The sequence below is a fragment of the Emys orbicularis genome, chromosome 16 (assembly GCF_028017835.1).
Source record: "Emys orbicularis isolate rEmyOrb1 chromosome 16, rEmyOrb1.hap1, whole genome shotgun sequence".
Classification (NCBI taxonomy): Eukaryota; Metazoa; Chordata; order Testudines; family Emydidae; genus Emys; species Emys orbicularis.
The window spans coordinates 33,254,981-33,271,193 of NC_088698.1; the positions used below are offsets into that span (position 1 = coordinate 33,254,981).

Sequence of the window (16,213 nt, forward strand, 5' to 3'; positions counted from 1 at the left end):
GCAAGGAGAGGAGAGACAGGGAGCGTGAGGCCAGAGGCTCGAAGGGTGACTTCATCAACATCATGAGGACATGGTTGAGGTCCCATAGGGGAGCAATGGATTGAATGGGAGGATAAGTTAGTAGGAGGCCCTTTCATAACCTGGTAGTCAAGGGGTGAGTAAAGACAGAGTGCTCTTCCACTAGGGGGTGGAAACACTGATAGCAGGTATGTGCACCTTGATGGAGTTGAGAGTGAGGCCTGACATCTTCAGGGAGAGGAGATAGTCCAAAAGAAGAGAAATGTCCACATCTTCAAGGGCAAGACTACTCTGTTGGGCCCCTGAGGTGAACCGCTTCCACTTGACCCTATAGGATCGCCTTGTGGACTCTTTTCTGCTACTTGAGAAGATGCCTTGTACTGCCGATGAACATTCTTGCTCTAGTGAACATGCCCATCCAAAAACCAAGCTCTGAGGTGAAGAGTCTGGGGATAAGGATGCTTAAATAAGAATATTTCTGGAAATGCCCTCTCTCAAATGGGTCAAATTCATAGTTTAACTTCTCTGCTAGGCACACTATCAAGACAAGCTTACTGTCATCAAGAAGTTTTATTCCTGTAATACAGATTACTGTGGAAGCTCTAGAGAGTCTAAGCTCTAATGCACACACCTCTCAGGGCCACTACACAGAATAATTTTCCTTTGAATTAGTGAAAATTGAACTTTTTTCAAGTGTTTTTTATTATATTTATGGTAGTTTTACAGAGTTATGTTAATCTATCATGGCTTGAATATTAGTTCCTGATCTGTGTTTTAGATCCAAATGTCTATACTACAAGCACTACAACAACTGCAGCGCTGCAGCTATGCCATTGCAGCGCAGACAACAGCAATGGAAGGTGTTTTTCCATCGCTGTAGTAAATTCACCCTGAGAGACAGGAGCTAGGTTGATAGAAGAGTTCTTCTATCAACCTAGCTGTACCTACTGTGGGGGTTAGGTTGACCTAATTACATTGTACAGGGAGTGAAATTTTTTACAGCCCTGAGTGATATAGCTAGGTTGACCTAAGTTTTGGGTGTAGACCAGGCCTAAGGTCAAAATTTAAGTTGCACAAACTTAAGCATGACTGCACTAGAGAGTAACTTCTATTCAATTTGAGAATTAAGAATTACTACCAAGAACTGAGAAGGAGACTGTTTAGCTGACAATCAGAATCACCAGTTGAATACCCCTTTATTTACATTCAGAGGGTTTAAAGCACCCAGTCTTGGGGTTGAAAGGCAACACAGGACTCAGGAACTAATAGTTTCTAGAGAATTGGACAAACTGTAAATCAAATAGAGGAAAGGAAATTGGAACAAGAGTAAGAGTTTGATTTAATCTTCCTTAAGGGAATTCCCAAAATACAGCTTAGTTCCCCTAATACTGTGCACTCTGTTGTACTTTTATTGTCCTTGTATTTTGACTAGCATCCCAACAATAAATATTTAAACAAAAAAATAGCAGGGACTAAAAGTCAACCTCGGAGACTCGAATTATAGTAAGTACTAAGTAATGGTATGATATACTGTGTACTCCCATAATAACTGCTCAAGACCTGGAGTATTTCAAGGTGAATTATACCAATCTGTAACATTAATTGGCCTATATTTACTTTCAACTCTCTTCCAGTTATTGAAGTGCAAGTTTGTGCAGCACCTTATTCCATGTCAGTGAAGGATGCAGACAGTCTGTTAAAGCAGGAATTTACAAGAAAGTCATGCTGAAAACAGAAAGGGAATTCATGTCTTTGGACCACTGTGCGAAGTCCTCAGCCTCAGATTTCCACCACTAAAGAGGTTGTTGGGTTTTTGTTAATGATCCTAGGAATCAGTGGAGCCTTTTTGTAACTTTCAGAAAACGAAAGACTTGGATCAACATGTACACAGCCAAACAAGAACTCATTTGGAGAATAGAGTCATCTCCAGTGATCCTGGTCCAGTAAAGAAAAGGAAAGAAAAGTGATAAATGTTACTCTAATGGAGTTCTGCTCAAATTTTACAAGCTTTGGATAAAGGGATCATACCAATGCTCTCACAGGAAAACTCTAAAAAATCACTTTAAAATTAACTCAAGATCCCAAACTAGAAACAATCTACAATGTGGAAGCAGGGAAAGAAAGAAAGAAAGAAAGAAAGAAAGAAAGAAAGAAAGAAAGAAAGAAAGAAAGAAAGAAAGAAAGAAAGAAAGAAAGAAAGAAAGAAAGAAAGAAAGAAAGAAAGAAAGAAAGAAAGAAAGAAAGAAAGAAAGAAAGAAAGAAAGGGTTTAAGAGCAGCCATTTAAGTGTCAGAGACAGAACAACTGTTGAGCTAAGGCTTAGCCTAATATCGCGAGACCTGTAGAAGCAAAGCTCACGTCAGAAGCGAGTGAAAAACAGCAGAATAGTTAGTGTAACCTAGCCTTGAGATAACGATGTTTTTAAGAAAAGAAAGTAAGAAAATACTGGACTAAATAGCAAATAGTCTAAATAAAATGTAGATGTTTTTAATTTCATGCACGTCACAAAGAGGTATAAATGCTTGTGTGATTTTGCTTGTACTTTGGAGAAACGGAGGCAGAGATGCTCTCTACAAGAAAACTTCAAAATAGCAAATAATTACATATTAAAAAAACAGCTTTACTTACCTCCAAGCTTCATTTCATAGATATAATCAGTTCCTGAAGGGGTGAGGGGAGATATCAAACACTACTCAAGTCAAAGCATTTTTCTGTATTCTCTGCAACTGTTTTAGATGCTTGTGGTAAAGAATGTATAAGGATTTAAAAATTAACAAGTTACATTTTGGAAAGGGAAGGAGCCAAAAGTCCAAGTTTTGTTCACACCATATTATCAGAAAAACTTGGGTTTGAACACTATTTGGATTTGTGCTCCCCAGACACACAGAAACTGAATACTGTGTAGGTAAAAAAACCTCTCAGTTCCTAAAAACACAATACTACCTCTACAACTCACAAAGTTCCCCCTTCTGGCTAATTAATGGAATTGCTTTGACTCTAAAGAAAACCTAAGCTGCTAATTTCCCAAAAGGATGTGTGTGTTCTGCCACTGAACACAAGGAAAAATTCTACTCCTATACAGCGGTGAATTGAGGAAAGATTTAAAGAAAAAAAAATGATGACATGGGATATAACACTATATCTTATATTGTGACATATACAACATCTATATTAGGTTTTTCATGGTGCCCATCATCTTATTATCAGACTGATACCACATTGACAATGAGTCTCATAACAAAGCAAGATGATTGTAATCAGTACAGTGTATTATCAGGGACAGCTTATGAGACAATCTTTTTTACACTGACAACTATATGGTGCTTTTTCTAGAATATATTAAATTGTAAAATCCATTCTGAAATTTATAGCGTTCTCAGAACACAGAGCTAGTTAAGTAGTCCCCAAACTATGGTTTCCAAATAATTTATTTCAAATTAATATCAGAGGGGTAGCCGTGTTAGTCTGGATCGGTAAAAAGCAACAAAGAGTCCTGTGGCACCTTATAGACTAACAGATGTATTGGAGCATAAGCTTTCATGGGTGAATACCTACTTTGTCAGATGCATGTTCCAATACATCTGTTAGTCTATAAGGTGCCACAGGACTCTTTGTTGCTCTTTCAGATTAGTATCCCCCATAAGCAATCAGAAATAGTTGAGAAAGTACGCCAATTTCACCAGCAGTCCTCCAGTTCCCAACAAAACACAGACTGATATTACTCAGACCAACATTTTTGGGGAACATTTTTATTAGAAAGATAAATGAAAGGCAGTAAAACAAAAAGAACAAAACCTCGCTGACCTGGTGGGAGTCTCACTTCATCCTTGGCCTGGAGAATAGCTGTCAGCAAGATGGGGTAGTGAGAAAATTCACTTGTGTTTGCGCCCTTCAAATAAACAAAGGCTCCTCCGTGCTTCCTCCATAAAGGAGGAAAAAAAGACCCAAGAGCCCCAGCCACTGCAAAGAACAAAATCCCTTTCCTTCAGTGTAGATTTCACCCAGCATTTCAAGGAAACTCCATAGAGGAAATACACAACGTACAGCTCAGCCCAGAGAGAGACAGAGCACAGCATATCAAATACACTTAAGTAAGTAGCCTATTCTCAGTAGTAAAGTAATTACAGATAATTAGTGTTTATTTTATGCCATGACCTATGTTAATGAGGCTAAGACTGCTGCTTTTGCTAGATCACTGAAAATAGCTAGCTTTAGCACTCCAACATGCAGTATCAGAAGTGAGCAAAACTTGGTCAATATATTTAGACATGGACAGACTCTCACTTTTAAGGGGACACTAGACACTGGCCCCTATCCTTGCGTACACTGGTAATTCACAGATAATAGAATATCCACTAATTTTAAGAAGTGTAACAAGTGTACAGAATTTTCTGTATATGAAATGAAAGTAACTGGTTTCATAAAGACTTTACACTTTAAGTTCCATTTTTATTAGACTGTATATTTTTAATTGACATTTTGAATATAGTCATAATGGTAAAACATACTTTTATGGTGGGGAGGGGAGGAAGGATTTGTTTGCAACTTAATAACAATAGGATGTTTCATCAGTAACAGATATAAAAACATAATGAATAGCCCCAACCTGTCACTGTGGTGCCTGTTTTTGTTTTGATAGAGGTATATAAAATCATGAGTGATGTGGAGAAAGTGGATAAGGAAAAGTTATTTACTTATTCCCATAATACAAGAACTAGAGGTCACCAAATGAAATTAATAGGCAGCAGGTTTAAAACAAATACAAGGAAGTTCTTCTTCACGCAGCGCACAGTCAACTTGTGGAACTCCTTACCTGATGAGGTTGTGAAGGCTAGGACTAGAACAGCATTTAAAAGAGAATTGGATAAATTCATGGTGGTTAAGTCCATTAATGGCTATTAGCCAGGATGGGTAAGGAACGGTGTCCCTAGCCTCTGTTTGTCAGAGGATGGAGATGGATGGCAGGAGAGAGATCAGTTGATCATTGCCTGTTAGGCCTACTCCCTCTGGGGGACCTGGCATTGGCCACTGTCGGTAGACAGGATACTGGGCTAGATGGACCTTTGGTCTGACCCGGTACAGCCGTTCTTATGTTCTTATGTCAGACCTGTACAATGATAATCATGCCTTTGGGGGGGGGGAATGTTCTACTCAAGAGAAAGGTATGGAGACTTTGTCAGGAATAAAGAACAAAACTTTGGACAAGCTTCTAGATTAAAAATAACAAAGTCAGATTTTGTTTCTTTTTATATTCTAAAACAGACATGAATATTACTATGGCCTTGGACAGCCGATAAATTTGTTTCAACCCCAAACACATGGGAGAAGAGCCCCATTACTTGACAAGCCAAATAGAAATGGCAGGAGTTGTGCAAAGAAATAAAATGTTTCGGATGATCAAATTAAACCAGTAATAAACTGGAGAAAATGGAGAAGAAATAAGGACGTGAAGTGGGGTATGTACAGAGGAATGACCAAATACAGAATGGAGGAATAACTGCAAGGCAGAAATGTCTAGAGATTACTGTGGTGCTAAACCAAGGTATTTCTGCAGGTAAATACTTCCATAGTCAGATTCAGCATCCACAGCGACTGCTTCGCCTCAGCAAAACTGACAAAGATTCAAGACCTAGAACAGACACAAACAACAAAGAAAGACGCCTTAGGCTGCTCTTGGACATCACATCAGTTTCATAGATACAAATATGTTTTATAAGCTGATACTCAAAACTGTCATTGTCCAGCTGCCAAATATGGACAAAGCAGAGTTTGGCAATACTCTCAAAATTTTCTAAAGCCAATCTAATCTGAAACAATTTCTACTAGACCAGCAATTTAAGCCAAAGAAAGATTCCTGTGTAGGAGAGTGAGAAAAATACATGGCCAGCAGCAAAACATAATGCAGAGGGTGAAAAAAAATTCAACTGTGGATTTTCGTTATCTCAATTACTGTGTTGCATGATGGCAGCTTTTTTAAAAGCCATAGAAATTTCCCTGCTGAGACATTTTCATCAGACCTCCATCCAGTATAATCATGGCTTAAAACAGCCACTGTGTTTACTTTGTTGACCAAGCTGTCTATTCAGCAAATAGAATTGCACTGTGAGTGTATTTATTTCGTATTCTTTTAGCCAATGCACACTATGTCAAGTGAACACTGAAAATCTTAAATCCTTGCATACAGAAACAGAGAAACAATTGCCATACTGACTCAGACCCGTTATCTATTTATTCCAATACAGTTTCCAACAGAGGCCAGCACCAGATACTTTAGAGGAAGGTGTAAGAAACACGGCAGTAGGTAGATACGGGACAATGTGCATCCCCACATTAGGTCTCATTCTGGTCTCTAATAGTTAGAGGGTGGCTTAGGCCCTGAAGAGTGAGGTTTTATCTCCCTTCCAAAATTTGTTAGTAGTGAACTACATCTCTAAGATATTCCTGTTTTCCATAGAGATAACCAATCCTCCTTTGAATCTTCCTCAGTTCTTGGCTTCAAAGCCTGCAGTCATTTGCAAAGGGGTATTCATTCTGTGGCTCTAACATGGGACAGATAATTCCATAGTGCTCCAACGCAGGAAGGTTCAAATCCACACAAACAGCCAGTGAGAAAGTTGTTATTTCAAGGCTTTGTAACATGGGACAGGTTGAGCTCAGGATCAGCTGGAGACAGGGGTCATTCATTAGCTCTCTACCATGAGAATGGCTGACTGCACAGGCTCATCCTATGTAGTGTAGGGATGGAAGGAGGCGGAAGAGTCATTCCACAGGTTACCTAAGAAATATTGCTTCAGGACTAGCACAGGAGGAGGTTATGTCAGAGATATGTTTGATATGGAAATTTGTGGTAATTGCAAATTAGAGGGGGGGGAAAGCATTAAAGCTGGTCAGAAAATTTCCACACAACAAAATTCACCAAAATAGAAAAAAGTTTGGTTTTTGTTTTGGGTTTTTTTGTGAGAAAAAGTCTGCTTTCCAACCAGCTCACTAGCATATTGTGATTCTGCCTCTAGAAGAAAAATATTTCTGATTGAGCTATAAACTCTCCAGTATAAACTACAGTTCAGAATGAACAGCTAGGAATGTCTTTAAATTTGGTTTGTATCTTGAGTTGATTGAGATTGTTTACAGGAATACAGCACAATTAACATGCTGCCAAGGTAGGGCCACAGAAGAATGAGGCCTTTTTCGTATTAGGCTTTATTTATTTATAGAGTGATAGTCATATCCTAGAAACAGTACTGCCAACTCTAAAGGTTCAAAAATCATGAGTGAAGCCCAGAGAAATAATTAAATTAATCCAAAAATCAGGAGATTTTTAAAGAATATGCTATACTGTGTTTTTTGGTTTGTTTTGATTTTTTAATTCTCCTACCCATCCCCAGTATGTGTGAGAGACAATTAACATTGACCAACCTCCCAAATTTATTGGTAAGGTGATTTTGGCCCCTGCTGCAGGAGCTCTCACCCCCATATATGTCCATCCCCTGCCCAGCAATGAATTCTGTCCCCCCAACCTCCAAAATCAATCCTGTCCCCCACCCAGCCCCTCATCAGTTCTAGCCCCAGAGCCTCACATCTGCTCCTCCTGGGGTTCTTCATGAGCCTCTCCCAACCTGGCCAGGAGCTGCAGCAGTGTCCCGTTCTTCCCCTTCCAGCCTTAAGGGAAGAGGGACAGCACCAGAGGTTCTTCACTTCCCTCTGCCCCTTTGCATGTTGAGGGTGGGCTGGGGGTAGCACAGAGGAGCTCTCCCTGATCAAAGGGGGAGGGGGAATAGAGCCACTCTGAGCTGCTGGGATCTTTCTGCTCCCTCTTCCCCTTCTGTGAGAGGGTGTTGGGTTGCAGAGGGGATGGGGAGAGAGCTCTGCCTGCTTCTTGGCTGCTCTACACCAGGAGGTGGGAAAGTGTCACAAACAGCCAATCAGAGGGGCTTTTCCTTCTAGGGCTGAAATTTGCTAGAAGGCTGGAGCTTCTCATCATTGCAAAATTGGCTTCAGCCCTGGCCAAAATTCCATCACTCATGAAAAAAATCACGAGAATTGACAACACCCACAGAAGCAAATTTAATCCACTGTAAAAGTGAGTGCTTTGTCAAGAGGAAAGTTAAACCAAATATAGTTCCAAACTAGACCACTGGGGGATGCTGCTCATAGTGGCTACCACTCTGGGAAGAATAAGAATAAGAGGGGGTACAGGAAAAGGACCAGCTTTGTGTAGGAAAGCCTGGAGAAGTTACTTTGACTGTTTCATTTCTTATCTCAACAAAGATCTGTTGGGCTTTCCAAGCAAGTATACATTTTATAATATAAACAACAATATGGTTCTTTGCAAATTTATCCAAAATGGAAGGAACAAACAACAACATAGTAATAGTACCAACATCTAGCTCTTATATAGTTTTTTTCACATGCAGATCTCAAATCACTTTACAAAGGAGGTAAGTGCCATTTTCCACCTGCAAAAAGGGGATAAGTGGAGGCACAGAAAATAGAAGTGGCTTGCCCAAGGTCACAGAGTGGCAGAGCTGGGATTAGAACAGAAGTTTCCGGAGGTCCAGTCTAATGCCATATCTACTGTGACACATTGCCTCCTGTGACAGCCTACATTTTTTATTTTTGTTTAACTATGCAATTTTAACATTGCATTAATAGGGGTTTCTTTGCATTTAATAGACTGATTTGATAACACAGAAAGATGCCTTCATGTAACTAGCTAATTTTTTAGCTAGTGAATTTTCTATTCCATTTTATTTTCCCTTTGATGCACAGGTCTATTCCTTTACCAGAGACTCATTTCAAAGGTCTCCCTGTATTTCTGTCTGTGATTGGCATGTGAAAAATATTCTTTTATGAGGTCCTTCCATAACTATTCATTTAAGTGGGCTCCACTGTAAATCGTTACCAGATTTCTCAGTAACAAAAAACAAAACTATCCAAAAATGTACTGGCTTTTATACTCCGTGCCTCCCAGCATTTATACAACTGAACGAACTGGAAACTTGGAGATCACTTACAACTTTATTTTACGTAGCGCCTGAAACTGTCCGAAATGTTTTATAGTATTCATTAATACTAGACAGAAGTTAGTGATGGAAGAGACCTATGAATTTCTAGTCCATCTCCCTGTCAAAGCAGGATTCTCCTTACTAATGCAGGATGTGGTACGTGGTATAAATTACAGAACCCAGTGGTGTAAATAATATGGTGAATACATTAAACCTTCAGTAAAAATAATAGAGCAAGAGGCAGGGGAGAAAAGGTGTTTTGAGATAAGATCTAGAACAGAGGTGGGCAAACTACGGCCCGTGGGCCACATCCAGCCTGCGGGGCCGTCCTCCCCTGCCCCTGAGCTCCCGGCCGGCCCCGGCCCCTCCCCTGCAGTCCCCCGTCCCCCACAGCCTCAGCTCACCGTGCCAGCAGCACGGCTCAGGGACAGATTTAACAGTGAACACAGGGTGCACGGTCACGGGGCACCCCCAACAACAGGGGGCCCCAGGGCCGAGCACGTGGGCAGCTCAGCACCAGCGCACCCCCGCGGGGGGAGGGGCTGCACTGTGGGGGCTGGGGAGCAGGCAGGCGGTGCAGGTGGCGGGAGCACAGGGAACGCGGCCAGAGAACTCAGGAGGAGAACTGAGCGGGCCGCGCAGCTGGCCGGAGAGAAGCAGCACTTTGAAGGGGAAACCACCGCTTCTCTCCGGCTGCCCCTGCTCCTCCTGAGTCCTCCACCCATGTTTGCAGGGCCACATTCCAAAAGGGGATGGGGGAGTTCCAGGGGGGCGGTTAGGGGCAGTGGGTCCCAGGAGGGGGCAGGGAGGAGGGGTTGGATGGGGGGTGGGGTCCTGGGGGGCGGTTAGGGAGGGGGCGGTCAGGTGACAAGGAGCAGGGGGGCTTGGATAGGGGGTGGGGTCCCGGGGGGGCGGTTAGGGGCAGGGATCCCGGGAGGGGGCGGTCAGGGGACAAGGAGCAGGGGTGGTTGGATGGGTCTGAGGTTCTGAGGGGGTCAGTCAGGGGGCAGGAAGTGGGAGGGGGCAGATAAGGGGCAGGGGGCAGGCATACAAACAAGTATCACTTTTCACAGATAGCTAGTAAGTCTGCTGTGAAAAGTGATACTTGCATGTTTGTTAATATCACTTTTCTCAGCAAGCCCCAGGACTCATTAAGCACTGGAGGGGGGGGACCGAAGGGAGAGGCAGCAGGGCCAGGGGCGACGGTGGGATGGATGTGAGGCCAGGAAGACAGCAGGGGCCGGGGCAATGGGGGTGGGTGATAAGCCCCACTGTCACGGGGCCAGAGCCAAGGCCTGGTGTCTGCTGCCATGCGACCAGGGCCGGGGCTCAGTGCCAGCAGCCAGAACCTGGGGACAGGAACTGCGTGGCTGGAGCCAGGGATCGGAGTCCGCTGCCACAAGCCGGAGCTGTGGGCACCCAGGGCTAGTGCCTGCCGCTACACGGCCAGAGCCAGGTGCCAGAGCCCAGGAGTGCGTGGCTGTAGCCAGCACCCACCGCTGCATGGCTGGAGCCAGCACTCGCTGCTGCAGGGCCAGGGGTCGGCCGTGTGAGTCAGCTCCTGCCACTGCGTGGCCGGAGCCTGGGACAGAGCTGTGGGCCGGCACCTGCTGCCATGCAGCTGGGGCAGGGGATCAGCACCATGGGCTAGGGTCGCGTTGCTGGAGCCTGGGGCCAGCGCCCGCCACCGCACGGCCAGAACTGGGGGCCAGAGGCCAACTGAAGCTCCACGGCCGGAGCCGGGGGTCAGAACCTGCTGCCCTGCGGCCAAAGCCAGGGGTTGGTGCCTGTTTGGAGTCTGCTGCCCCGCGGCTGGGGGTCGGTGCCTGTGGCCAGCGCCTGCCACTGTGCAGCTGGAGCCCAGGACTGCAGCCGGGAGCCAGCGCCTGCTGCCACAGAGCTGGAACCAGGGGCCAGAGGCTGAAGCCCCGCAGCCAGAGGCCAGGGCCGCGTGGCCAGAGCCGGGAGGGGGAGGAAGAGAGTCAATACTCGCTGCCCCGTGGTCGGAGCCCAGGGCCGCAAGGCCAGGCTCCTGAAGTCCCGCCACTGGAGCCTCCCACCCAAACCCCCTCCCCACAACGTGGGTCAAGAACTCACCTGGCTCCTGCACCATTGCGCCCCACCTCTCTCCAGAGGCGGTGCAGGGCAGCACATCCAGGAGCAACAAGGAGGGATGGGGAGGGGCCGATGCTATGCCCCACCCATTGCCACCTAGGAGGTGGTCGTGACCGCACGAAAAGACCCTGGTGGCCACATTTGAGAAACGTTGATCTAGACCACCATCATCATTTCTACTGAAAGCGTTCTCTCCTTTTGGCATCATGAGTGGGCAGATCTTAGGAGAATATCTCCACTAATGTTTTACCAAAGCTGCCTCTTAGCTGGCTGTACCAGAAATCTTTCCTCCATGGAGAGGGAGTGCACTGGCCCTGCTGAGGCTTCAGGCATTTGCCCTACAAGGGGTTCAGAGAGGAGGTGAATTAATGACCAAAGTAAAAGGCCAATTTGAGTTGCCCAAGGCAAAAAACAAGATTATCTTGTCTTAGACACAAGCCTTCAATTTTCAACAGCTGGGGATCCATTCCCAATTGTGGCAAGCAGGTGAGGGGAAGAGGTCCCAAAAGAAAGACAAGCTAACCCACCCCTCAAAATGATGTTATAGTGTGCACACTGACTGAAGACTGATGCATGAATGACATTACTACTGCAAGCTGCATCTATGAGAACTGACCTGCTGAGCCCAATTCCCCCATGCCCAAGTCACCTAGAAGTTGCAGCCCCTGCCATTCCTCAAGACCTAGGACAAGCAGATGAGTGCATCAGATAGGTTTAGAAGCAGCAGAAGCTTCACAGCCACTAATCCGGGACCACTTGCAGAAGGCCCATCCTCACCTCTAAAAGCAACATCCTGCTTTCTGCCTGGTGTGAACTCTCATCCCTGGGGTGCAGAAAAGGCAAAGCTCTCTTCAGAGAGGAGCTTTGCTTCCCCTTTTTAGGTATATGTCATGTTTATTTCACACTGAGCCTGCAGCATGGAGATCAGCTCCTGCAAAGGCTCAGAAAACTCAGTTCTGCACCATCACATGGACAGGATTAACTGAAGAAAGGTAATTCAATAGGCGAAATTTCCAGCTTCAGAAAGAATATTTTTGAATGGAAAGGCATTGAAATTGAGTGCTTCAAAGGTATCAGGGACAGGAATCTTCCTGTGCAGCTGTGAAGGCAGAACTGGCCACTTGGTGCAGCTTAGCACTCAGCCAAGTCAGCGTCTGCCCCCAATCTCCCTGGAGACTGGAAACCCAACTTGAAGATCCCTGGACCTGAATATGAAGAAAAGCAGCAAAAATATCACACCACACATTGTGAAAACAACAGAAGGAATGCTGAAGGGTGAGATTCAGGAAAGTCAACACTAGAGTGATCTATGAAAAATAGAACATAATGCTTTCTCTCAATGGAACACAACAGAAACCCACTGTCCAAGTAACACCGTTAAATAAAGGCAGTGCTATCTCTAGGAGTCCCTAATTTATAGAAGAGCATCCATTTACCCTTTCCATGACAGATCAACATGTAAGGTCAGACCTTTCCACGGCTTGTCAGGTCTTACTGAGGATGTTGAGCCATATGGAATTTCTTAAAAAATTATCAAGAAAATACACCAAACAGAACCAGCTCTAGAAAAAATAAATTTTAAGAAAAGGAGGTAATGATCTAAGCTGAAGTCCTTAGTTTTCTACTCTAATGCCCCATTACCAACAACAATCTCTATGCAGCATGTTCCATCCTGCACACTGCTCTCCTGAGGCTTTCAGAGCATGATACTTCGGGCTGCTGCTGAATGTTTATTAGTGTAAATGTTAAGAGAGATGTCTGATCTTCACACACTATGAACGACATTTGTTTAAAAGGCTGAATCCAAAATCTTCACAAGGATCAGCAAAAAAGAATCCCTGCCAGGCAGCTTAGGAAAAATAGGCAAATGTCTGTTTACACAGAAAATAGTTTAACTCTTAACAGGAAACTCAAATAAGTCAAGCAGCTTTTAACACAGAAAGATTTCTATTCTCCCGAGCCCCCACCAAAGTGAACCGTAAGTACAGAATGATTTATGTCCATCTCCATTACAACAAAATAATTACAGCCTTAATAATACTGCAGGAGCTGCAACTCCCATAGAAAGTCTCTTACCACAAGGGAAATGGGCTTTCCTACCTTTGGCCATTTAGGATTTAGGAGTCGTGCTTTGATTGCATCATCCAGTGCCTTATCGTACTGCTGGATTTTCATGTATGCTGCAGATCGGTTACTGTACAGGATGCAATTCTGAGGGTCGACTCCCAAGGCTTCATTGTACAGCATAATAGCTGTATGAAAATCACCATCATGACAGGCCTGGTTACTCTGACGAACTTTCTCAACAAACTCAGCCTTGCTCAACATGGGGCCGTCAGGGCTTCTTCCTCCAAAAGATTTTGAACCAAAAAGAGGAATCTGCAGACAGAAAAAGTTATTAACCAAAAGTACTGATTACTCACTTCCATATCATTTTGTTAAAGATTTTAAAAGTAGAAGAAACAGTATAGTATAAGATAAAACCATTAACATTTTAGCAATTTAAAATTTGGGACAGGGAATGAGAACTTCTTCCAGTTTTTAAATTTGTTATCTATTAGTCATTTTGTAAATTTTCTGTACCGGAGGTTGCAAAAACTTTCCCATGAAGCATGATCAGCAAACAATGTCTTCATGATCTCCTAGAAAGATGACTACCTCCCCTCCAGATATAAGACTGGTTAATACATCCTTCTAACTTACTGAACTCACTGAGTTTTTGTTTAAATACAGCTATGCTATTTGACTATCACTTCAAGCACATTCCTTGGTTAGAGTGGAAGGGAAGTGGTGTGAAGATTGGGAGAGTTCGGTAAATCAATGGGTTTGGTAGATAGGTCAGCAAATAAAAAGTGTGTGTGTGTGTGTGTGATGTGTTGAGATGTCATTAAGCAAGTGTGACTATGTGGGCATACTCATACAGGGAGGTTGGTAAGCAGATGTACACTAGTGCCTATGAAGGGTCCACACCATGTCAAGAGAAGTTTGAGAGTGAGGGTGGACCAGGATTTATTGGGGACACAGCCTAAAGAATCATCCTGTTGACTTGTTCATGAGATCAGAGGGACTACAGCACTGGCGAAGGTATGATAGTATTGGAGAGCACAGAAGTAAAAGTCTGCAATTACACTGTTTAGCATCTTTCAATTATAAGCCTCTAAGGATGCAAAGCAAGCAGTAATTTCTAATTCCAAAGGCTATTTTATGTGTTGATAACTTTGTAACAGGTATCATGCACACATGGAATATTCAAAGACTATTGTATAAATGTTATACACCTCTGCCCCGATATGACGTGACCCAATATAACACGAATTTGGATATAACGCGGTAAAGCAGTGCTCGGGAGGGAGGGGGGAGGAGAGGGGCAGGGCTGCGCACTCCGGCGGATCAAAGCAAGTTCGATATGACGCGGTTTCACCTATAACGCGGTAAGATTTTTTGGCTCCCGAGGACAGCGTTATATCGGGGTAGAGGTGTATGTATCTGTATGGGCTAGGTAGTCTATGGGGGAGTTATAGGAATTGCCTGCAGGAACTAAAGTCACTTGGGGTAAAGGTAGAGGGGGGAATCAGTGCAAATCTCTAGGCTGCTAATCAGTCTGGAGAAGCTTCATCCACACAGGAGAAACTGCATCTACTCATTTAACCAAGTTCAAGAAACCGACAAACAAAGAAAGGAAAACTGTACAAACTGACCAGCCTGATATAAAAAAGGACATCACTCTCACCTGATACAAGATTGTCATGATGCTGTGACCAAGAGGGATAGGCCCAGCAGAAAGGGCCTGAAGGACTTTGAAACTTGCCAAAATCCTTGCGAAAAAGATGGATGACTGCCTGGTAAACTAAGACATTCATGTGAGCTGTTTATTGTTTTTGAAGATATGTTTTCTCTGCTTTTGTTCTGAATACTTTATGAAGGCTGGCTGGTGATTGTTCCTGAGAAAGAGCAAAGCTGCAGGTGTTGAACTAAACTCAGCCCTGCTCAGATAATCACAGTGAATCCCCACTCTACAGAAAGTGTTGTGGAACTGAGATGTAAGTGTCTTCAAGAAGGTCACAAAGAGGTCAGAGGTGCAGTTGCCTTGAGAACTGAGACAAACTCAACAAATAGCTTTGTTTTTTAACAAACATTTTGAAAGTCATCCAGAACATGAACTAAGACCACCCAATAATCTGTGAACAGACAAACCTTCCTCATTGTTTTTATTTTCATTATTTTCATATACACTTCTACCCCAATAGAATGCTGTCCTCGGGAGTCAAAAAATCTTACCGTGTTATAGGTGAAACCGCCTTATATGGAACTTGCTTTGATCCGCCGGAGTGCACAGCCCCGCCCCCCCGGAGCACTGCTTTACTGCGTTATATCCGAATTCGTGTTATATCGGGTCGCGTTATATCGGGGTAGAGGTGTAGTTCGGTCTCAACACTGACTCAAAAGCTGTAAAACGAAGTGTTGAATGATCCTATGTCAAAGCAGTCCACCTGGGAAAAATGGTTACTTACCTGTACAGTAAGCATTGTTCTTAGAGATATGTTGTGCACATATACATTCCACAGCAGGTGTATGCACACCCAAGTCAGATATTTGCCAGCAGTACCAGTAGATAGTACGAGGAGAGCAGGGGCTCATGCACTCTCAGATGAGGGCATAAAAGGGGTGCGTCTGATGCCTCCCTCTCCTTTCCTTTGCACCGCTGTACGTAATGTCTGAAGTAGTAAGAAGGGGGAGAGTCATGGAATGTTTATGTGCACAACACATCTCTAAGAACAATGCTTACTGTACAGGTAGTGGAGTCTCCATCACTGACAATTATTAAATCAAGATTGGATGTTTTTTTCTAAAAGATCTGCTCTAGGAATTATTTTGGGGAAGTTCTATGGCCTGTGTTATACAGGATGTCAGACTAGATCACAATAGTCCCTTCTGAGCTTGGAATCTATGAATCTAGATAAGTAACCACTTTTTTTCCCTTTGAATAATTGTGCACACATATATTTCACTGCAGGTGACTCATCAGCAGTTCCCTTACAGGTGTAGAGGCTTCGGGTCATCTGAACGGAGACTGGA

The 16,213-nt window shown here is 43.8% G+C and overlaps 1 protein-coding gene across 1 annotated transcript in view; it reads right to left on the reverse strand.

Moving 5' to 3' along the window:
- The window catches only part of TTC28 (tetratricopeptide repeat domain 28), a 422,455-nt gene extending 408,889 nt beyond the window's left edge, over positions 1-13,566 (reverse strand). Inside the window, exons 1-2 of the mRNA XM_065417993.1 lie at positions 13,561-13,566; positions 13,238-13,516 (exon numbers count right to left, since the gene is read on the reverse strand). Of these exons, the coding sequence (XP_065274065.1) occupies positions 13,238-13,516; positions 13,561-13,566 (285 nt within the window). The remainder of the gene's footprint in view (positions 1-13,237; positions 13,517-13,560) is intronic.
- Positions 13,567-16,213: the final 2,647 nt, after the last annotated feature.